The 24,508-nt window shown below is 35.2% G+C and overlaps 1 protein-coding gene across 1 annotated transcript; it reads left to right on the forward strand.

Moving 5' to 3' along the window:
- Positions 1–14,576: 14,576 nt before the first annotated feature.
- PAO1 (polyamine oxidase 1) lies at positions 14,577–21,408 on the forward strand. The gene is made up of 10 exons (XM_010258841.3): positions 14,577–14,735; positions 14,847–15,096; positions 15,359–15,484; positions 15,625–15,686; positions 15,779–15,933; positions 17,171–17,314; positions 18,049–18,198; positions 19,663–19,917; positions 20,460–20,541; positions 20,633–21,408. Exons 1-10 carry the CDS (start codon positions 14,684–14,686, stop codon positions 20,845–20,847), a joined length of 1,491 nt encoding a protein of 496 aa, XP_010257143.1. The 5' UTR covers positions 14,577–14,683; the 3' UTR covers positions 20,848–21,408.
- Positions 21,409–24,508: the final 3,100 nt, after the last annotated feature.

Below are 24,508 nucleotides of genomic sequence, written 5' to 3' on the forward strand. Positions count from 1 at the left end.
TTCAAGCTAGAGCATGGAGTTACAACTTTCAATGGCTTCTCTAAATGTGACTGGGTCTATAAAAGGACCCAAATCAGACTCAGTTTTTTGAAGGTATACATAATCGGAGGATGCGATCATTTTTCTTATTCGAATTGATCTCCTATGAAGCATCAATGCCTCTATGCTCACTATGTCTAATGGTATTTCCTCCGTAGGTTCTTCTTGATGAGCAACAGTCGCTTCCACTTCAGTAGTTTGTTCCACTAATGATTGTTCTTCTCATACTACAACAGAGTTTGTAGGCAGAACAATGTTGAGATGTCTATCAATGTTTTGGACTTCCCTAAAATCAATGCTTCGAGGATTCCCCCTCTTCTCCAACAGGTCCTCTGAGTACTTTACATTTCTTGCCTCTACAATTCTTGGATGCATCCAAGTGCTCTATATCTTTCTGAGACGCAATTTCAACGAGCACGGTTTTTATCTTCTCATATGGCTAGGTCTAAGTCTTTACAACCCAGAATTATATGAAGCATTTCGCTCCATTCCGCGTAATTATCCCCATTCAACATAAGGATTGCAGTAATGTCAAACGAATCGAGATTTGCTGCAATTTGAATTAAGCAGAATTAAGAATTTGCTGTAAAAGCAATTGAGTTTTACCTTTGGGCATTCAACCCAACCGCCATATTAACTGAGTATGCATGCATCATCAAAGGATGTTATCCCAATCTTCTAACAGTACACACTCAGTTTGTTAAATCTCAATTGCTCGCCTTTGGGCTTAAGTAGTTAAGATTTAACGTGATTAATTTAAACTCCGGCATCCTTGACACACCAATGGGTTGCTTTGGCTAGGCCCGTTCAGAAAAAGAATTTCCTATAGTGCAATACAATCAATAACCAACTTGTCGACGCGATCAAAATATTGATTACAGAGATCCCAAACGAATTATTTGAATAATTCACTCGGTTTAATTAAGAACTGGACCACCATCTGATTTGTACTGATAAGGTTATATTGAACCGGTTCAGTTGGAGATCAAATTAGGGTGATTGGATTTGGACCAATTCACTCTGGATCGTGGCCACCATGATGGGCCACAATCCGGGTCCTACTCAACGGGTAATTTTTCTAACATACAATTCTGTTGTTTTTCTTTTTAATTCTTGCGCATTGCTGTAATTGATACTGACTACCAAGAAAACACAAATGGAAATGCAATCACAGAGAACTTACAAGGTTTAATGTGGTTCAATAATTTGTGTGCATCTTCATAGATAAACCCCTGCAAGTCTGTCTTTACTATTTTCAATTTAACAATTACACCCCGAGGGTTTTTAAGTGTAATTCACAATTATAAATATCCCAAGTTTATATTTTTATTTAGGCTAATTGAAATAATGGAGTGATAGCCCTTGCGAAGCAGGGGCCCTCCACTGTGTAGTGGGCTGTGTAACCAATGGTAATACTCCAAAATAGTCATAAAATTCACATGGCTCAAAACCACTCAATCTCTCACTTAGCATTTATAGTTGGTGCGAGACATTATCATTATCATTGGTTCCACAGCTGACAGCCATCGCTTTCTGCCAATCCAAATGAGGCGACGTTATTTTGGCTCATCCAATTCTGCTTTTCTAATTAGCCGAGCACATCCCTGATAGATTAGCTCCAAATTTCTTTCTTGAAGAGTCCAGATCTGCTCCTCACACTTACCTCACAACATATTCCAATCACACATCAGGAATATCTCCCATATTTGCATATTATTAATGGAAGATATTCCTAATATAACACGGGATATGGTTGTAGGTCGGTGTGAGTAACACTCAGTGAGGAGCAAGTCCCAATTCTATAATAGTGATGACATTTGTCTTTTAGTTGGGAGGGACCCCTTCATCAAGGAATATTGTCTCCGAGTCAGCAACCTCTCTAGGTGGTGATGGTGGTGGTGGTTGTTGTGATGAGAGAGATGTATTGACACCGGTTGTGTTGCAACACTCCAGTTACCTACAGATTTATTTTACATTCTAATGAATAATTCAGTCATCTATCCCTCATTAGGATATGTATGGGTTTCCCGTTAAATTATTGACCTTGGATCAATTGAAAGCATTTACAGACAGAAAGCTTTTTGGACTGGAGCTTCAAAAAGGCATGTGCTCAGGTGTGAGGAACAAATGAAACATCCACAATCGAGTTTAGATCTGCGCCCCATAACATCCCATAATACATCCCCGCCCTGTATTGGAAACATCTCCTAATGATGATATCATCAGCTCTAACAATATCATCAGAAGATGTTCCCAATACATGGCATGAATGTGTTGTGGGACATTGCGGGGCGCTCCCTCTAGGCGCAGATGTGAACTCTCCACGACCTCTCCACCCGGCCCGCAGCAGCAAGTAAGCAACAAGCAATTAACTACTTTGCCAACTAGCCAGCTGGTATCCTTAAAACCATTAAACCAGACTTCCAATTGTGTTGGAACAATTAAGTATGATTGATGTGGACTCTGATCCAGTGATGATCACAGCTGAGATATTCGACCTTTTCTTTGCTATAGTGACCAATATACAAGATTACTACTCTTAAAGTCAAATGTCTAAACATTTTTCTATATATTAAACAGGTCTCCCCCTTCACTCCAACAAGTTAGACCAATTAGGAGGTGTTTAGTATAATGGGTGTTGCATTATCATTGCATTTCAGAGAGATTTCAACATAAAACGTCAAATTTGATGCTTCTTGTTCTCTAGTTGAAACGACACTAGCTCATATATTATATGGCAACATATATTCCTCACAATTTGTATTTATCAACCCAAAACACAATGACAACTCCACACTATTAATGTAAGCTGAGTCACCTAAGTTTTCACCCTTCGAAGTTATTATTTTTTTATGGGTGGTCTAAAGTCCATTCCCTTGTTGCATTTGGTTGCAAGCAAAATAAAAGAAAGGAAAAAAAATCTGATACAACTAGTAAAGTGTATCTCTAAAGCGTCTCATTGTGTCGTACACGTGTGCGTACATGCGTACACGCGTACGCACACGCTGTGCAGTATAAAGTATTCATACTCTCATCTTCTATTTCTAAGGAGTGTAAATCAATTCTTATTAAAAAAACTCAAAACAAAACTTGTAAATATCCAATGTGGGACAAGTTCAAAATTAGTTTTAGTAAGAGAAAAGTTGTATTTCTAAAACAAGTGTGCAGGTGCAATTTCTCATGTAATTGACCAATCAAACCCATTGGATTTAATCTCTAATAAGATTAAAATCCAGCAAGCGATGTACGAGATACCCTCACCGTGATTCGGTTGGAATAAGTAAAGATGGATCAGGCATCTCGATCACCCTGATCAACCCAAAAGTGTCGGACTGTCCGATCTACTTGGAACCCTTGACCCCTCCTGTCTTTCAGGTATTACTAGTAACGTTTCACTCATGCATTTGCTTGGCAAAACAAGATTGTGGAGGTGTTAATGGTCATTATTTGATCAATAGACTATGTCCAAGAATAATCTTGTTCACAAGGAAAGGAAATTTCAAATTGCATTCACACATGGGGCCTCTTGGACTGATCAATTCCTTATTTTTGTGGGTGATTCATTTATGTTACTTAGGGGGCGTTCTTATTTTTTCGATTTTGAGAGGGGGAAAGTTGGTCAATGGGATTTTGATTTCCATTGACCAAGAAACCCCTGTGCTTTTTTCAGATTTATGTGTGCACAGGGAAAATTTAATAACTTTTCCACCGGGAGGGAAAGTCACTAACACTTAAATGGGATAAAAAAGCTCATTTTAATAATGAACTTTTATGGTTAAAATGGTCATTGCCTTATTTACCTGGGAAATAAAAGAACATGGGTAAATGCACTTACCCGGATAAACTTTCTAAAGAGACTTATCCGAGTAAATGCATTTTTCTAGGTAAGTAACTTTCCAAAAAACAAGCGGGGCCTTAGTGGTAAAGCAGGTATTGGATATGTCATATTAGCTCATGGCTTTCAAACAATTGCAATAAAGGGTAGAAAATGATATGTAATTAGAGCCGAAGACTATTGAGACTCATACAAGCTACAAGCTCTTCTACTCGCTAAAAGGCTGGGTGTCTCAGGGGTGTCCATATTTTTAGATGTAGAAGCTCTAGTATATGTTTGGCATTAATGCTATAGATACAGCACCGTTTTCTCTGCTGATGTGTGGGTTAAAAGCATTGTTTTCTGAGAAAACAATGTCTTTTTTAATTTGGAAACGTTTCTGCCAAGACATTTCCTGGAGCAACAACAATGTTTTTTGTTTGGTACTAATGCTCTAGGAAACGTTTTCAGCACTGGTACTCATTATCCAATGCCACATCATGTCCCTGTCATTGTCACCTCATATCCCTGTTGGCAGCAATGAGCTGCAGCTCAAAGAAACGCCAAATTCAACGCTACTCCAAACCACACCTTTTCGATTTCCAAGGCATGGCTTGAAACACCATTTCTTTTTGAATGACGCTGATGTATCACCATTTTCTGAAACAACAACAATGATTCCCAACAGACGCTAATCAAAAGAATCAAGGATCGTACATTCGATAAACCTTGGTATATCGGCAAAAACGTATGGGCCAACTATATATGGGCACTTTGGATTCCTTTTCTGTTGTAAATATTCAACATATAAAAAGAGACCTGAATATATATAATAGCCCATGACTTGGCTTATTTTGCTTATAAAAATCGAAGAATGTAGCATATGATCGTCACAGCAATATACGTATTGAATCAATAGATGAATGAATCTTTTATGCTTTGCCTAAAAGAAAAAAGATGCAGATCGTCACAGCTATGTACCTATATTGAATCAATAGATGAATGAATCTTCTATGTTTTGCCTAAAAGAAAAAAGGTGCACCCCTTGTCTTCACAAAATCACCTTGATTTGATGGCTTTGGCTTGTGTTTGGATTAGGATAAATTTCAGTGGAAATGAAGCCAAAACCCATGTGCCGTGCATTATTTTTGGAGCCAAATGAAGAAATAAAGAGATCCATGCTGAATTGAGATGCAAAACGCCAAAACCTTTTCCACCCTAGAGATCTTTCCTCCATAATCCAAGGATAGCCTCAAAATAGTCTGAAATAGACTCGAGGGTTCTAACTTCTAAGATATAAAGCCAAATTTAGTTTGAATCCAAATCATGCTCAAGATGCATGCATATGCAAACAGATCTACCCCTTCCTTCTCTTTGTTGCATGGGTTTCATTCAAATCTGATCAGGCTTGGATCACATCCAAGCTGGCCAGATGCATACAGATTAAGGAATGAATTGTTTCATATAGATTTATACATGAGAAGACTCCAACACAAGTACACAACCCATTTTGTTTTGTATGCACTTTTAAAAAGTTTGTGCATGTGAGAGTGTTACTTTATGAGAATATATATACCCAATTAGAGTGATGAAACTATTCTTCATCCCCCAGAATTCCCTATCAAACTCATATCTTGTTAAATAGAAGCAAGGAAGAGAGGGAAATCATGTATGAAACCAGAAGAAGCATTCTAATTCATTCTTGAACTCCCCTAGTTGTTTTTATTTCTTTTAATTAATTTTTTGACTATCCAAATAAAAACGAAAAAAAGGGAAATAAATTTATGAATCAAGATCATTCATTTATGATGATTTTCATTGAAGCAGTGGCTCATAATGATACCCCTCACCCAGAGCTATCAAATCGTCTGCCATGTTTCATAAATATAAATAATTGGACAATTGGACCCACACCCACCATTGAATGGAGCTTGTCAAAAGAATCAACAAATTACATATGGAACCATGTTGCAGAATTACTCTCAACTGTCCGATTTGCCAGCTTGACTTATTTCAGGGCTTGATGTCATGAGATGAGATTTCTCTTCTTCACCACCTATAATCAACTGTCCAGCACCCTGACACAAATGCTTCCATTTGGGCTGTCGCTATTAGCCACAGAATCCCAACATTTAAGATTTAACCATCAAAATTTCTAATTGTTTCTCAGCTCTGATAAAATCTTCTCCACCTGTCAATTAATTCCAATTGTTTAATTGAGAATTTTGAGTTATGACCATTATCCTTGGCGGTGGGTACAGCATTTGGCCGGGCCGGGTTCAAAAAGACCAAACCACATTGAATTTGATCCGAGTAACAGCTAGCTGTCTACTTAGGTTAAAAAAAAAATCCTACATAGATAAATTAGAATCCAAGAGACACTTGGATGATATTGTAAAATCCAAGGTATTGTACAGTCAAATCCCGCAAAATCCGAATAGTTGGGTCCGGCAGCCAAAATCCACAGCACAAAATCCTAGAACCCATTACAGAATACAGACGGGGCTGAATTATAGAACTGATTATGGAATCTGGCTCCAAATGTTTCAAATTTTCACTGGAATCAGATTCTTCCCAAAATGCAATTCTATAATGCTATCTTGATCTCCACAGTAATAAAAGTGAACCAGTAGTCCTCACTCCTCACTCCTCCTCAGTCATAAAAAATAAAAAAAGAAAAATTAAGCTTCCTGGGGCCGGGGGTAACTCCTTTATTGAATCTACAAGACATATTCTACTCCCTGCTATTTGCATCACAATAATACCAACAAGGACAGCCCAGCACTGTACGAGTAGAAGCTGTACGTATTCCTTTGCTTTGTGTCCACGTTACCCAGCTACAGAAGCAGATTTACAACCTGGGTGTGTGCCATTTCTTGCCGCTTACAAGTGATGTGTGAGGACATATTTGCAGCTCCTTTTTTTCTCAGTAGATGGTCTCTGAAAACCTCCCTAGCTGCGCTGTATGCATCACCCTTGTAGGCTACCCAAAAAAACAACGTCCCACATCATTACATTCGGCCGAGTGTCTTCCCACACGTGGGCACTTCATTTTCGTGCAGAGGCCGTTAGCTCATCCCATTAGTTCTCAACTCATCATTTCATCCAAAAGCTCAAGATTCATTCCCCTCTTTCTTTCCCGCCCATACCTGGTCTCTCACTCCCCTGCCCTCTGAAACTCGATTCGCCCCACCTCTCCCGCACATACATTGCTAACAAAACATAATACATTGCACTGATAATCTGAATGTGAAGTTATATACTATAAGAAACGGTATCAGTTTTTTTCAGCCACCCAACAGAAATGTCACCCCGAGCTGAAAAAAAATTAGTTGTGAGGGAAAACCCTAATGTTGTATGCACATAGAGCAGGGGAAAGTAAAGTACAGATATAAAGAAATATAAGGAGGAAGAAAACTGCACCTGTACTGTTGTCGATTCTTCCCTTGGAGTTTTTTCCATTACAGAAAATATATATATATATATATATATATATATATATTCTCTGATATATATATATATATATCAGAGAAACAGATTAAAAAGTAGATGAGATGAGAGGGACAGAGAGTACGTACCTCCGATGCATCTACTGGAACGATCGTCCGTCGGATTTCTCGACAGTAGTAGGCAGGAGGGCAAGGGAGTGAGAGACCAAGTATGGGTGGGAAAGAGGGAAGTGAATCTTGAGTTTTTGGATGAACTGCCATAGGGGACATGCGGTTAGAGGTGTAAATCAGGTCATGCCAGGCCCAGCGTGATGGTCCGGGCCATGTTGGGCCTAGGGTTCAATGTCTACAGGCCGACATGGCCCATCATGGGCTGGCACAGCATGGCCCATGGGCCCGTAGTGGGCCACGCTCGGCCCGCCCGAGAACTAGCTATTGGGGACACCCCCCCTACCAGTTATAAACAATTATATAGGGGGGTATTTATGTATTTTGGTTATAGAGAGAGATAAAATGACACAGATGCCCCCTAATAGCTATATAACAGCTAGTTTGGGTAAAGTGATAAATAACTTTACAATGACCAAAATACCCTTTCCAACAACTAAAAAACGACTAGTTTTTAGGGTATTTGGGGCAATTGAATTATTTTCAATTCCTATAAATAGCCCTATCCTCTACCATTCTCATCACATCAATTCAACAATTCTCTTAATCTCTTCTCTAATTCTCATACTCTCTCAAGTTTCAATCTCCCAATCTCTAAAATTCTCAATATCTCATACATTTTCTAAACTCTAATTGACTAATTTCCCAATTCTCAACTTTATTGAAATTTCAACAAGAATAATGCTTGCTCAACCAGTTCAAGCATCTCAAGTTAGCAATTTGGGAGGCTTAGACTCTTGGAGTTGAAAGGCTTCAACCATTGAAATCAAGTTGGGATTCTGAACTAGCAATCCGGGTAAGTCCAATTAAATTAATCTTTATTTTTTTAGAATTAAAAAAAAATGGCTAGCTCCTCCCGAAACCAATTCCCCAACATGTTCAATGTCGAGTTTAGAAAATTATCACCGATATGGATGCTATTGATATTGATGGAACTTTCACCCTATTACTTATACTAAGGGAAAGTAAAAGAGGGTTTCTAAGAGTATAAGCTGATTAGTCGGGTTTAGAAAATATTTAAAGTAGAGGAGGTTGAGGGGAATGGAAAAAGAGTTGTTTGCCAAAAATGTAGGAAAGACTAACTATTATAGCAAGGGTGGTGCTAGCCTTTTGGGCAGACATTTGCTCATCCATGAGAAAGAAGAAGAAGAAGAAGGGAGAGAAACAACACAAACACAAATTGGGCGGGGGTTTTGGTACATTTAAATATTCTCAAGGAAAAATGAGGCAAGAATTAGCAAAATACATTGTATATGTTGAACAACCATTTTTGTTAACTAAAGATACTAAACTTGAAAAATGGTTACGTAATTCTGTAAATCCACAATTTAAAAAAGTTTCTAGGAATACTATTAGATCAGATGCTTTAAAAATTTTTTATTCATATAAACAAAATTTAATTTATATGTTGTCAAATCTTAATTCTAAAGTTGCAATTACTTTTGATGTTTGGACTTCTAAATTTAACATAAGTTATATTTGTGTTATTGGTCATTTTATTGATGAAAATTGGCTTTTAAAGAAAAGAATTTTAAACTTTACTACGCTTTAATGACTACATACTGGCATAGCTATTGCTACGAGCATTTTAAATACTTTACATGCTTATGGAATTGATAATAAATTATTTTTTATTAGTTTTGATAATGCTAGTAATAATGATTCAACAATAAATATTTTAAAATCTCAATTAAAACTATATTTAAATAGTAAATTATTTCATATCAGATGTGCATGTCACATCTTAAATTTATGTATTCAAGATGCTTTAAATATTATTTCTATTCATATTTCTAAAATTAGAAATTGTATTATAAATGTTAAAAGTTATAGAGCAAGAAAGCAAGAATTCAAATATTTATTTCAAAATTATGGTTTAAAATATAAATATTTTATATCAAATGTTAAACATAGATGGAATTCTACTTATGTTATATCAAATGTTAAAATATAAATATTTTATATCAAATGTTAAACATAGATGGAATTCTACCTATGTTAGAAAGTTGTATTTCTTACAAACAAATTCTTAATGATTTTTATAATACAAAAATGTCTATTGATATGTTATTTGAGGAAGACTGAAATTGTAATTTGTATAAGAGACTTTTTAAAACATTTTTATGATGCAACTAATGAATTATTGTGTATTTATTATCCAACTAGTTGTAATTTACCTTATCAATTAATGGTGGTTAGTGATTGTTTTGCAAAATATATAAATAATCCACAATTTAAAAGTATTGTCGAAATAATGAAAAAATTAAAATATATATATATATATATATATATATATATATATATATATATATATATATATTGGGAGAACATTTCTCCTATTTATTGTTTAGCTACAATATTAGATCCTAGGATGAGGAAAGATGGTTTAGATATTTTACTTATAACATATTGTGAAAATACGAATATTGAAATCAGAAATAAAAAGAAACATTTTTATTTCTGAAGTAATAGTAAATAATTCTACAAGTTGTACAGTTGCATCTTCCACTTCTGAACTTGAGCACAGTAGTAGAAGAAAAAAACATTTTTATTTAATAAGTAAAAGGTAGAAATCAGCTACCTCAACAACAAGTTCATTTATTGAACTTAATTTTTATTTACAAGCAAATTTTTCTACTTTAAATGATGGAACAAATAATTTTGATATTTTAGCTTGGTGGAGTGAACATTCAAAAAATTATCCAGTTCTCATTGCCATGGCACGTGATCTACTAACCCCTCCGATGTTTATAGTTCCATCGAAGTCTTGTTTTAGTGCAGATAATAAGGTGTTAGACGACAAGAGAAGTTGTATGAATGATGAAAGTCTAGAGATGTGCATCTACTTTAAAGATTGGTTGGATGCTGAAAACAAATTATAAAGACAAAGGAGGGCATGACACTACACCCAATATTTCACCTGAAGCAGATGATGAAAGTCATGAACAATAGGAGAAAATCAGAAAATGATGAAGTCAATATTTTTTGTATACTCACTCAATAGTTGTATAGCATTTTTTCAAATTATTGTAAATTTTGTTTTAATTTTATTTAATTTATTTTCTATTTTTTAACAATATAATTTTGTATTTTTAATTTGTAACTATATTGTATTTTTTATATTTTATTAATTTATTCCATTTTCTAATATTCATATTTCATTCATCCAAGTATCCAACCATTGTATGCTTTGTGATTTGTATCATTCAAATTTAAATGAAATAAAATTCCTATTTTTCTTCAAATTTGTTATTCCATTCTTACTTGGTTAAGTATTTGTTTTCATTTATTTGTTAGATTTCTTATTTCTTATTTTTTCAATAGTTCTCAAAAGAAAGTTAAATATTTTAGTTTTACTTAACAAAAAAATAAAAATATCAAAAATATAAAAAAAAAAGTAAAAAATCAATCTGACCCGGTTCGGCCTACACCCAAGGCCTAGCCTATGGCCCAACCCGACACAGCCCAGGCCCACGGCATGGCCTACAACCCGCCTGGCCCAAGCCCGCGGCACGGCACAGGCCCGCACAGGCTTGGGCCGTGGGCCATGGCTTTTTGATCTTTTCTTTTTTAAATTTTAAGGGGGGTTACAGTTTCTGGCTGATTATATGATAGTTAGCTATTCAACTGTTTGCTTCGCTTGAACCCTGAAACAGCTTCCTGAAAATGTAACAAGAACATGTTGCATTTCTAATCTTCTCTCTTCTCACTTATTTTAGACCACCTTTTGAAATCCCATGGCATCTTAGGTTTTTGATTAAAAGAAAAAAAAAAGACTTTAAACCACCTTTTGAGATTCAAAAATGGTATGATATCCCAACATTTATACATTTGGAATAAATTCAACTTTGCCGAATACATATTCCGGTGGTCGGCCGACTCGATTTGTGACCCTATATTGATATTATCATCTAAATAAGAGCATCGGTATTATTTTCATCTTCCCTTGTTTTCAAGGCAAAATGTAATTAGCAAAGACATCAGCATCATGGAAATTTCATACTTCATTCTATTCTTTTTCTTGTTTTTTCCCCTTTAGGCTGCACTTTGACTAAACTAGCAAGTACAAATTTCCTCCCATTTAGTATAAAAATGTCACCATTCAGTACACAGGACAGGACAGTGGTGGGTCATGATATTATTTTCCATTTTCTTATTCTAATTTGGTTCCTAGACTCAAGCTTGTAACACTCACTGGCCAGATTTCTCATGTTGTGACAATGATACATAGAGTTCAATGCCAAATTAATTACCTAGAAATGTTGTAATTCAGTCTTTTCTCTTGAATAATATACTAAACAATTAATTAAGATTCAAAACTGTGTCACTCTGAATAATTTTGAAACATTTCTCTGAAAATCTCCAAGTTATTAATGCTTATGATAATGATTGATACACTCTTTAATATATTTTATTAATGATTGTAGAATTTCTTTAATTACCTTTTGGTTTTAATTAATGATTTTATAATTTATACTTGGCGTCTACGGAAAGAATAGTACATAGCTAAGGCAAATTCCGAGTTTCATGCAAGTACAAAGAAATATTAACACAGAATATTGTATAAAATAACTACAATGTTTCAGTAAAAGTCTAATCCAACTTGCTAATATAAATAAATAACTTAAATTTTGTAAAATAAAACCCTATTTAATCCTTACTAATAGAAACTTTTGATGATGCACCGGAAAACCAAATACTGGGAAACAATATAAAAGTGAAATAAAACTTCAAGAGAACAAATTTATACAAAGAAATAAGCTATTCATAAAAGAAAAGTAAAGAAAAAAGCTGCTACATAAAAAAAAAATCTAATCATAAATATCTATTACGTAGAATTAATGAATCATCTTGATTGGAAAATTCTTCGGATATCTAATTAATAATTTAAAGTTTAGATATAATAAATATCTAATTAACTTCAACTTCATATAAGTTCAAATCGTGTATTGCACGACTCAAAGGGCCGATATTTTTAAGGCTGTAAATGGATTAGATTTGGATCATATTCAGTAAAATCCAAATATAACCCAATCATTGAAAACTTGCATCGATTGGATTTTGAATTTGAATCCTAACATATTTGGACCTTATTCGGATTTAATCTAATTTTGTTTTAATTTTTTAAAATATAAAAAATAAAAAAAGTTAATTATTTTTCAATTTCTATATATAATAAATTAATGTAAATATAACATATTGAATTTATTATATATAAATTCATATATAATATAATATCTAAAAATATATTTTTTTATAATTTTAAATATAATTAAATAAATTTTATAATATAATCAGGTTTGAATTTTAATTGGATCAGATAGAATCAAAATTGAATCCAATCCGATTATTAATCGGATGCAAATTGCAAACAATTTGATTACATAAACCCATCATTTGAATCCAAGATGATCCCATCAGATGTTGGATCAAGTTGTGGACTTTAGGGTAGAGTTAGCAGGCCTAGGTACTCTTAGGCCCCCCTTCCCTTTTTGTTTTTTTTTTTTTTGGGGGGGGGGGGGGGGTGGTGGGGGGGGGGGAAGTTGGTCAATGGGAAAGTTTTTGGTAACTTGTGTGTAGAAAAGTTTTGACCACCTGGGGGTTAGGTAAATTACTTATTTATGAAGTGGGGAAATTGGCCAAAGTATGTAATACTAAAATGTCCATGTCAGAACAAAAGTGAATTAGGAACCGTTTAGGAAATTCACTCATTTACACATTTGGCAAACACAACATGGGTAATTACATTTTTCTGGGTAACACTTACCCGGGTTATATTTTTCTAAGTAATACTACCCAGTTCAATGCATTCAAGGTTCAAAGTATCAATATGATATGCACTGTATCAGGTGAATCATATCTTTTGGTCCCCGGTAGAGTTAGGGCATCTGTAATAAGAGGATTAACCTCCAAAAGTTGTCACATGTCCTAACTCCTAATATTTAACGTATCAATGGATTAAAAAACCATATTGTATGATACATACCAATACATTGTGATACTTTTAACCTCGATATAATTAAATTAATGCATTATGATTATTGGCAGGGATTAAAGTGATTTAATAGGGAAATAAAGAGGCTAAATGGAAGCATATTTGAGGGGATGATGAATTATTAGAGATAATTAAAAGGGGAATCCGAGAAAGTATGCATCTGTCCTTTTTCGAACTTAATTAATATAGATTACCAAACAGGAGAAAGACTACAAAACATCAACATCATTAGTAAGACAAGGCAGAGTTTTAAATGATGAGAAAAGGAAATTCCCGCCTTAAGTGGGGCATTGTTTCATTTGGAATTTGGGAATAAAAAAAAATGTCATACAATATTAGGTTTAAGGCTGACGCTAATGCAGATGTGGATAAAGCAGAGGGTCGCCTATCATAGTCAGCCTCGACATATACAAGACCTCTAATGTTTGCTTCTCTCTCTCAATTAGTGAGAAGGAATGTAATCAAACTGAAATTTGAAGCCAATATGTGGATAAAGAAACCCATCGATTCACCAATTCCCTTCCTTTTCCCTACCTTATGTTTCAAACCAAACACAGCCCAAAAGAAAAGAAAGAGGAGTAATGGGCCGGATGTGGGTTCAGTTCAGAATTCAGATATCTCCATTTTTTTCATCTCACACGCTTGCATTAATAAATTTCACGTGCAAAAAAGGATACGATAAGCAGTTGTCTCCCGTCGGTTTTGTTTTGGTTGTTCTTTCCTGTTCACTGTTCACTGATTTTCTCACTCTGCCACGGATTCAATGCCTTTCACGTTCGACATTGACCACACGGCGACCACACCTGCAATTTCCTAAATTCTCATAACCCCCCCGCCCTTCCCCAATTTCATCTTAACGTCCTTTCCAAATGTCTTATTTTCTCTTCAATCCTTGACCGTGCCCCGCCCCCCCCTCATCCATAATTTTTGTTTTTTATTCGTTTTTGCTGGACGATCTTGTGGTGTGGCAATCTGCGCAATCAGGAAGCTCAGTCAGACGTGGCGATTCACGTTGGCCCAGAGTTTGTCGACGTGACGTACGGTCTAGATAACGCCACATCATCATTCCAGAGGCTGAAAGCAATCTCCGCGGCTCGTCTACAGAAATTAAAACAAGCCTATATAAGACCTACTCCCGCTATTTCAGCTTCCTACCAGCAAATAACACAACAAATCAAACAGACTCTCTCTCTCTCTCTGCGCGAGTGTCTCTTCTCTATGGGTTCTTCTACTCCTTGTTCCGTGATAATCGTCGGAGCAGGGATTTCTGGTAAGTTAATCTCCGGCAACAACCTCAGTTTCCTGGCGAGAAATGTTTTTTATTTTTTTTCTTTCCTGCGAACCTGTGACGTATTTTCTTTCTGTTTTTGTGTTAATGAAGGCATATCAGCGGCGAAGGTATTGGCGGAGAACGGCGTGAAGGATTTGGTGATTCTTGAAGCGTCGGATCGTATCGGTGGAAGGATTAGAAAGGAGGATTTCGGTGGCGTGTCGGTGGAGCTGGGAGCGGGCTGGATTGCAGGCGTTGGTGGCAAAAAACCGAATCCGGTTTGGGAACTCGCCAATAAAGTCGGCCTGCGTACTTATTTCTCCGATTACAGCAATGCTCGTTACAACATCTACGATCAAAGGTTCGTATGTTCTCTATGTTGTCCTCTCTGCTAAATCTGTTTCTAGTTTTTGCTATAGTACGCCCGGGGGGGGGGGGGGGGGGGCGGGGGCAAGTTGTCACCTAAGTTCTTCAGTGCTATTTGGCGGTGGATCGTATTGTTTGAACGATACGTTAAAATTAAGTTTCGTATCGGCGATGTGAAGAGTGCTGATTTTGCATTTTGAGCTATTCGGAATTTGGTAACTCGGGCGATCTTAACCGAGTTTTGGAATCGGTTTCAGTGGGAAGATCATTCCAAGCGGTTTAGCGGCTGCTTCATACAACAAAGCGGTGGACTCTGCGATTCAGAAGTTGAGGATGCAAGAGGCGAAGCTTCGTGGCCTCTCCACGATAACCGAACCGCCCTTGTAATGTTTTTCCATTCTTGTTTTTTTCCCTTCTCTCGGTTTGTCTTTTTAAAAAAAAAAAAAAATAAGTCAGAAAATATTAGAAGTTTTGAGTGGGACGGACATTAACAACATATTTTGGCTGTATGGATTCTGTTCAGGACACCTAAAACTCCAATAGAACTCGCCATTGATTTCATTCTCCATGATTTTGAGATGGCCGGTTAGTTTTGGCTGGTTTCCTGCTTCATTTTTCTTCGAGTTAGCATTTCTCATTAGAGATGAAATTGATGAGAAAATGGCTCTTGTTTGCAGAGGTAGAACCGATATCGACTTACACAGATTTCGGAGAGAGAGAATTTCTTGTAGCAGATGAAAGAGGATATGAGTTCCTGCTCTACAAAATGGCGGAAAATTTTCTGTTCACCTCTGACGGTAAAATCGTGGACAGTCGTCTCAAGCTCAACAAGGTTAGATTAGATTGGATCTCTGTTTTCTTTTCCATTTTCCTCGCTGTCTGTCGCTCTGTTTTTTATAAATTTATGTCGTATTTTTGTTTCTTTGTAATCACACCAGATCGAAACAGAGTAATGCTTAAAAAATCAGAAGAAACGAAAAATTAGCAAAAAAAATCCGAAATTCTGTTTTGTATGCATGCACTCCTTTTCTCTAGAGTTTGACCCACTTTTGTGTTTTTCAGATAACGACATTTTCTTGAGAGGCATTAAAAGTTTAAAACAAAATAAAAATAGAAAAAGAACAGAACATATGTGGATTTTGGTCAACCCCTTTTTGGAGTTCCCATGTCTGTCCTTTTTTATTTATTATTTTACTGAGTTGTGTTTGTTACGCTTTTTTGATGAAAAAAAAAAAACTAGGATGGATTAATAATGAGTTTCCTCGATTATTTTCATTTTCTGATCTGGTACCTCCATTAAACTACTTGAATTTGTTTTGAATTCCTTTCTGGGTTTTGAAACAGAGATGGGAACCCTTCCTGTTCTTCATAAATATTCCACATTACATGCAACCTAAACTCAACCATAGTTTTTGGATTGTAATAAAGAAATACCGAATCCTTAAATAGTGTTTGTGTTTGTATTTTTAATTCAACAGATATTGGTATTTCAATAAAATTGGCATCCAATTGGTTTGTCTAGTAACTTTCACTTGACAAGATTGTCCATCTCCATCTGTGAGTCTGTCAAGTAGTAGTATCTGACCGTTCAGGAGTCAGGGCATCAAATGACTGAAAACTCTACTCATCCATACTCAGCAATCAGTATCTATCCTAATGAAATGGCTTCATATCCCTTTTTAATTAACTCTCTAACCAGTAACCAGTAATAGAATGTTGAGTAGCAATCACCAACTCTTAGGACTCAGGAGGCAGGGGAGCTCCCATTCAAGACTCAATACCCTATCCAGTCTTGGGGCAGTCAGGTCATTTTCCTTAGGTCATAAGCAAGCATAAAACAGAAGAACCTTTTGTTGTAGAACACTCCATCAAGAACAATGTAACCTTAAAACAAAAAAAGAAGAACAAAGAGATGGATGAAGATATGCAGAATTGGTAGTAAATTCTGAATGAAAAAAAAAATCCATTTCATTGCACGGAGTTTCTTGGTTTGACTGCCCAGAATTTCATGTTTTGAAGCTCGGTTTCTATATCCTGCTGCTATTTCTTTTCACACAGATTTGATGCAGGTTGTTCGGGAATTACACTACTCGAGAAACGGCGTTACCGTAACAACGGAGGATGGTTCCGTCTTCGAGGCAACTTACGTAATATTGTCCGTTAGCGTGGGCGTTCTCCAAAGCGACCTCATTTCCTTCCGACCCCCCTTGCCGGTACGTTCACTTTTCCGCCCTCACCCCACTATTTCAGCCGTTAGATGTACGTACTCTGTAGCGTGAACGCATCTGGCCGCCTGTAGGTTTATTGTGTCCCACTCCCACTGGAGTATCTCCTCGATGGGACCCATAAAACTGAGATCGTAATAATTATACAATAATGATCTTAGAGTAGAGGAGCACGGATTTGATGGATAGAGAGCCATCTCAATAAATATCTCCAACTGTGGTGATAACGTAAGCAATAGACCAGTTGTCTCGTGTGAAGGTTTCGATAAGATGCCATGGGTTACATGAACGCAATCCACAGTATTGAAGCAGCCACAGTAAGTATGCAGTGGAATTCAGAATTCTGAGGTGGAGGGCAGTCTACTATGATATAAATATAATTCAAGCCGTATATGTGGACAGTCAATTGTATGGTCTAGGACAGATTAGCTGGTACGACACGTGTACGGTGAATTATAGGCAAGGTGGATTGAATATATTGCCAGCTGTCACATCGTATAATGCTCTCTCTTAATAAGGAGCAAGAAATAAATCAACAAGGATTGTTTTTTCAGTTGAGTGGGTGGTTTGGTTTGATGTTTTGGTCCCCCCCCCCTCCCGATAATAAATCTAGTAATATTAGGAGAGATTATATTAATATGGTTGTCGTATATAGCGATTTTACTGTTTAATTTATTGGCTTTGTTTTCGGATAAGTAAATTAAAAAACATTGGATTGACAGAAATGGAAAACTGAAGCGATTATGAAGTGTGATGTGATCGTGTATACAAAGATCTTCCTCAAATTTCCGTGTAAGTTTTGGCCGTGTGGACCTGGGACGGAGTTCTTCATCTATGCTCACGAGAGGAGAGGCTACTACACGTTTTGGCAGGTTAGTTTCGCTCTCTTTCATTTATAGGGAAATCTCTATTTCCTGTCTGGTGCCTGGAGTAATGTGTGATGGATGATGATGCATGTTGATGATGATAATGAAGCAAGGTGCACGCATGATAGGTCCACCATAAGATCCTTTTTTTCACTATAAGAGGTGGTTAAGATGTCCTAAAAAGAAATGCTTTCATAAGTGACACTTGACAAAAGTATTGGGTCTCTTGCATGGACAAATGGATTGAATTCATGACATACAGAGAAGAAATTTATTGAAGTGAGAAATGATTTAACATAATATTATTTTGAAGATGATGCATGTTTATAGTGTACACGTAAGTTACTTAGGCACATGTATCCCGAGTCCTTTAAATCCTTCTGGGCCTCTCTTTATCTTTGTTTATATCTTGATTAATTAAGCAATCAATTTAATTATGTTTTTTAAGCTATGTGGGCCAATCCCATAATTCATTAGTTCCATGATTAAGATCATCTAGCTGGTTAAATGATCATCGATCTATGCAAATCCCACAATTTGATTTGTGTTCTGCACTGATTCGACGTGTTCTACGTGAGAGGAATCATCATTAATGACCTGGTTTTTGAGAATATAAAATCCCTTAAGCATGACATCTAAATTATTCAGAGTTGTATAAGTGACCCTCCAATGGATTTAATAATGATAATTGTATAAGCATGACATCTAATATATACAGGTATTCCTAGAAATTTGCCTCCTTACTGACTTAATTAATTATAAGAACTGCACCTGTAGCTTACTCTCTGAAACACTGTACTACGACCAAAATACTCATCCATGCCAACGTAGAAGATAAATAGATATTGTACATGTTGCCTATACCACTGTTTACATGTAATAAAAGTCACAAATTTTATTTTCCATATAATATGTCTGTGTGTTGTATATATATAGGAGAGAGAACCCGTAAAAAAGCAACTTGCATTTGTTTGGCTTATTGATATTGTATTGTTTATTTGCTCATAAAGTAGATGGCATTGGGTCACTCCATTGAGCTGGCAAAAATATTGATTGCACCATAAAATGCCAATCTCAAGAGACTCCTTGAACACTTCACCCTTTTTTCTTCCTTATTAAATTGTGTAAGATATTATAGTTAAGTACATTTTATTATTGTTAATGGGTATATCTTCTATAAAATAATGCTTGATCAAACATGTCATATTTTAATAAATTCAAATCATTGACTCTAATTTAATATGAAAACTTTGTATCCTTTTATAATCAACACACGTGGCCTCTTACACAGTTTTGGAGGGATCTTATTAGCTCCATTATCATAAGCTTATTTTATTGAATCCAAATAGTTCATTTGTAGCTCGTGATAACTTATTTTATGGGTTTGAGTTTAAATCAGAAAGCCATCAGTTGATCACCTACTCACCGAGCTGATCCACGCTGTCTTCTTTGATTTTTGCATGTCATCAGCATATGGAGAATGCATATCCTGGGTCCAACATTTTGGTGGTAACATTGACGAACGGAGAATCAAAACGTGTGGAAGCGCAAACCGATGAGGAGACGTTGAAGGAAGCAATGGGGGTCCTTAGGGACATGTTTGGACCTGACATACCAGATGCCACACAAATCCTCGTGCCCCGCTGGTGGAACAATCGATTCCAGCGTGGCAGCTACAGCAACTACCCCATCTTGGCTACCCATCAAGATTTTGCCGACATCAAGGTCTTCTATCTAATTAACAGCATCATATTCCTCCTATTATCAGAAAATTAATTCAATCTTACTTTTCTCTTCATTATTAATTGCTTGTTCAACGGATTCATTATTAACTCATTCTGTGGAAAGGTTGATCTCATATTGAGTAATCTAAGGTGGCCCCTTTACCCATTGATACCTTTGTCTATATATTCAGGGATTTATTATATCCCAATTAACAGGTCCAACCTAAGAGATCATGACTAGATCATTTTCCATTATCTTATCTTTTAACATTTTGTCTGGTTTTTTAAAGCTTTAGTATGAAAAAATCCATGGCTGGCTAGAAGAGGACACCTTAAATGAACCTTATTTTTCACAGCATCAATATACTAATCGATACTCTTCGTTTGTTATTATTATTATTCTCCAAGAACTCCTACACAATTATTGTTATGTGACTTGGACAAAATGTACTGATTTTGGTCATTCATTCAGCTATTGCAATTTGCACCCAATAGAAGTTGGTTGCTGATCTTAAGTTTCCTTCTTTTTTTCTTGTTGAACAGGCACCCGTGGTGCCCATCTTCTTCACAGGAGAACATACAAATGAGAGATTTAATGGTTACGTCCACGGAGGATACCTGTCAGGTGAGAACCAGATTATGGGTAAAAACAGAAAGAAAGAAAAAAGAGTTGTACTCAATGTTGTGCTGTTAAATAACGAAGGATTTTTAAGCAGGCATTGACACGGGCAACGCTTTACTGAAAGAAATGAAGAATGAGAAGGGAAGCGAAAAGGAGAGTCAACCATTTCTGCTAGAGCCCTTGCTCGCATTGACAGGGTCGCTTACATTGACTCAGACAGACGCAGTTTCTGGTCTCCACAAATGGGATATGGCTCGACAACTCTTTTCCAATGGAAAGCTTGTCAGCCACGAGGCAATAATCAAGTGACTATATGGGCCATGTTGTGAACCCAATTTTCATTGTTGGCCAAAGTTGGATATAAGTGGATTGACCAAATTGTCTCGAGTGCCCTTGGCCTTGGGCCCCAACTCACCCCCATCCAATCGTACCCACCAAGTGGAAATACGAAGACGCTAATGAAAGAAAAAAAGGAGAATAAGCAAAGACAGAGACATGGAGGAATGAAATGGACCCTGCTCTCTGTTTAGGGGGTGATTCTGGTCCGAGTCTGGGTTTGGGATTGAGGGAATGGATTTTTGGATAAAAGCATACAACGTGGAGGAAAAAGAAGGCATTATATTTTGATTCCATTTGCATTCTCTCATCATCAGGGTAGATTGATGCCGATGTATTGCATTTTTTTCTTCAGAGGTGGTTTTTTTTTTTTTCTTCATTATAAATGCGTATTTAATTTTTTTTTTTGGAAATTATCTTAATCAACTGGTTACTTTGTGAACTACGATGTCAGGGGATTAAAAGAAACAGAGCACACTGTTCTCTGAGTTTCTTGTTTAGCCCATTTATATCAAAATAGTGGTAATTTGAACATGGCTTCTTGTGATTTAAAAACGGGACAAAATACAGGGAAGAAAACGTACCACCTTAATTTAGGATTGCGGTGAAGAATGGAAAAGAGTGAAAAAAGGTAGAACATGAGGCTGAGGACCTTGGTTCATCTGGCTCAATCCCTTCCTTGGTGTCTCAGACCGTCCTGGTACATTGATCTAGTTATCTCAGCATAGTTAACCCAATTTATCTGGCTCACCTAGATTGGTCTAGTTTTTGTCGGACTGCAAACAGATTGCATTGAATTGAATATACCTAGGTCCAAATTTGATTCATTAATATTTGAATTTAATCTTTGTCATCAGATTTATATTGAACTTGGATTATATTTGGATATTGTATTCATCATCATCCATGCCTTATGCCAGCTATATGAAATTGGGCACATGAATCCTCTTTCACCGATTCATTCTATTTAAAACCATATCCACTGTTAAATAATTATTGTTTAAATCATTTCTTACTACTTTCACCCATGTCCTTTTTGGTCTACCCCTAACTCTTCTAACCCCTTCTACTTGTAACAAATCACTTCTTCTAACGGAGATTGTTGGTGGTCTTTTATGCAGTTTTGTGTATTGTATTATGATAAAAATTAAGTAAAAATAATGAGAATATTGGATGACCTGAAAATGAATTTTATGAATCTTGAACCTCTGAATTTTTAGTATAGACGGAATATTCAAACCAACTTTACCATTAGCCAATATGCATCTAATTTTGATAGATACAAGCATTAATACTATATAAAGCCAATATTTGCCTTAGGTTCCAAATAGATTAGGTATATGTTTGGCATCGATGTTGCAGATACAACATCATTTTTTGAGAAAATGATGCCTTTTTTTGTTTGGAAAAGTTGTTGTCAGGTAGGATGTTTCTTGGAGCAACAACAACACTTTTTGTTTGGTATCAGTGCTCCATATCTGTTTTTCAGCACTGGTACTCATTATAGGAAGTCCACGTCACTGTCACATCATGTCTTTATTGACAGCAATGAGCTCCAATTTGAGAAAATGTCAAATTCGACATTGCTCCAAACTATGCCTTCTCGATTTCCAAGGCATGGTTTGGAGCACTGCTTTTTATGGAAAAACGGTTCCAAACATATTGATGTTTCTTAGAGTACCGTTTTTTTTTTACGTAATGCTGATGCGTCACCGTTTTTTGGAACAACATCAATGCCAAACAAATGCTATAAAAGTCATATTTCATATATGATAATATTTAATTGCACACGTGTATAATATGTACTCTTTATGTCAGTAAATATAAGTGTTCACATATATTTTCATTTTCAGATTAGATCATTTCACGTTGTGGTAGATCATTATTAAAAAAGAGTTCATAATTTAAAGAGAATAAAGATGAAAAATACTTATAATAATAGCATTCAATGTTATATTTATGTTGATGGCAAAATTGTTATCTATCACACACATTCACGTGGAGGTCTGATCAATATAATAATAAATGAGGTGGTACTTAATGTACATTCTCTTGAAGATATCTGTACTATTATAAAATGTACAAATGAGAGGTGTGAAATTTTTATTAACTATAATGCCCACATATGTCTTAAGCAAAAATAAATAAATAAATAATGCCCATATATGTTATTTAGTCAATCTCTAATTAAGAAGGTTGAAAATGTAATTTCAATTAATGCTTTTCATCTCATTTAATGTCTTCTCATTAACTCCTATATTTAAGATATTAACTCTCATTCTCTCTTATTTAGTCACATATTTATGTTAATTTTTCACAAATAAATGCTACTAATTAGATCTATGTCCAATACTTTTAAAAGTATATATTTTAAAACTTACTCAAAACAAATTCATTCTTTATCCAAGTAATGGCTAAGCAATTCAACTATCCAAATCAAATTTGCCAACCCATGAAATCATACTTAGATAATAAATTTTCTAAATAGAAATAAATATAGAAAATTACAAAAATGTAGAAAAAATACACATTTATTATATTTTTTATTCATCAAATTAAAAAAAAAACAACTGTAATAAACAAGAATTATTTTTATTGATGATGAAAATGAAATACATAATCTAAAACTAACAAAAAATGAAATTATTTTCTAATTTGGCAGAGATCAATAGTTCAACTTTTGGGTCAAATCCATCAACCTTGAATGTTATAATTAAATAATAAAATTAATAAAATATAAAAAACAAACAAAAATAAAAAATACATAATTTACAAAAAAAAAACATTTGGGCACATGTATAATATTATATATTTAACATATTGAACAAAAAAGTGTAAATAACAATATTATTTTTACACACAGAAATATAAAAATTATATAAAAATTGAACACATCAATAACTCCATATTTACACTACTATTAAAAATATTAATAAAATTGTGGAACTTCCTTTTTACTAAAATATCCACTTTTTGAATTTAATCACTATTTAATTGTGAGGTTGAAAATGTAGTTTGAACTACAATTTTAACCTCATTCAACTCCCCCTATTTAAATCTTACATTTTTTTATAAATAAACAAAAAATTATACACTAAGAAGATAAAACATGACAAAAAGAAGAGTTCAGCCAAATAGGTAGGCCTACCAATGATACCCAAAACTTTGTAGTCCAATATAAGGTGCTTACATAATCAGATTTAGATTTTGTAGTCTACATCTAATTAATAATAAAAACAAAAAATACATAAATTTTATAAAAAAGTTTGTATACATTATTCCTATCATTATCATCACCTAAAATTGTCACATACAAAACACGTACGTACTTACTAGTATTGGAAACAAGTTAATTGGGTGAATTAGAGGGACTCCTTATATTTAGGGTTTTGAAACTTTTAGTTCCTTAATACTATACTATTTTTTTAACACTTAGCCCCAAATAACGTAGAACACCTTGATGATGTAAATGGTAAACAAACAAGAAATCATTTCGTGCTTTAGATAAATTGAAATTAACTTTGATATCACTTGGATAATTGAGATTAATCCTAGGAGACCACTTTAATAGCTTAGATCCATTGACTTGATTTGATAGCTCATTTAGATGAAACAAAAATTAGTTGAAATTTCA

This window comes from Nelumbo nucifera, chromosome 7 (genome assembly GCF_055504915.1).
Source record: "Nelumbo nucifera cultivar China Antique chromosome 7, China Antique-T2T, whole genome shotgun sequence".
Classification (NCBI taxonomy): domain Eukaryota; kingdom Viridiplantae; phylum Streptophyta; class Magnoliopsida; order Proteales; family Nelumbonaceae; genus Nelumbo; species Nelumbo nucifera.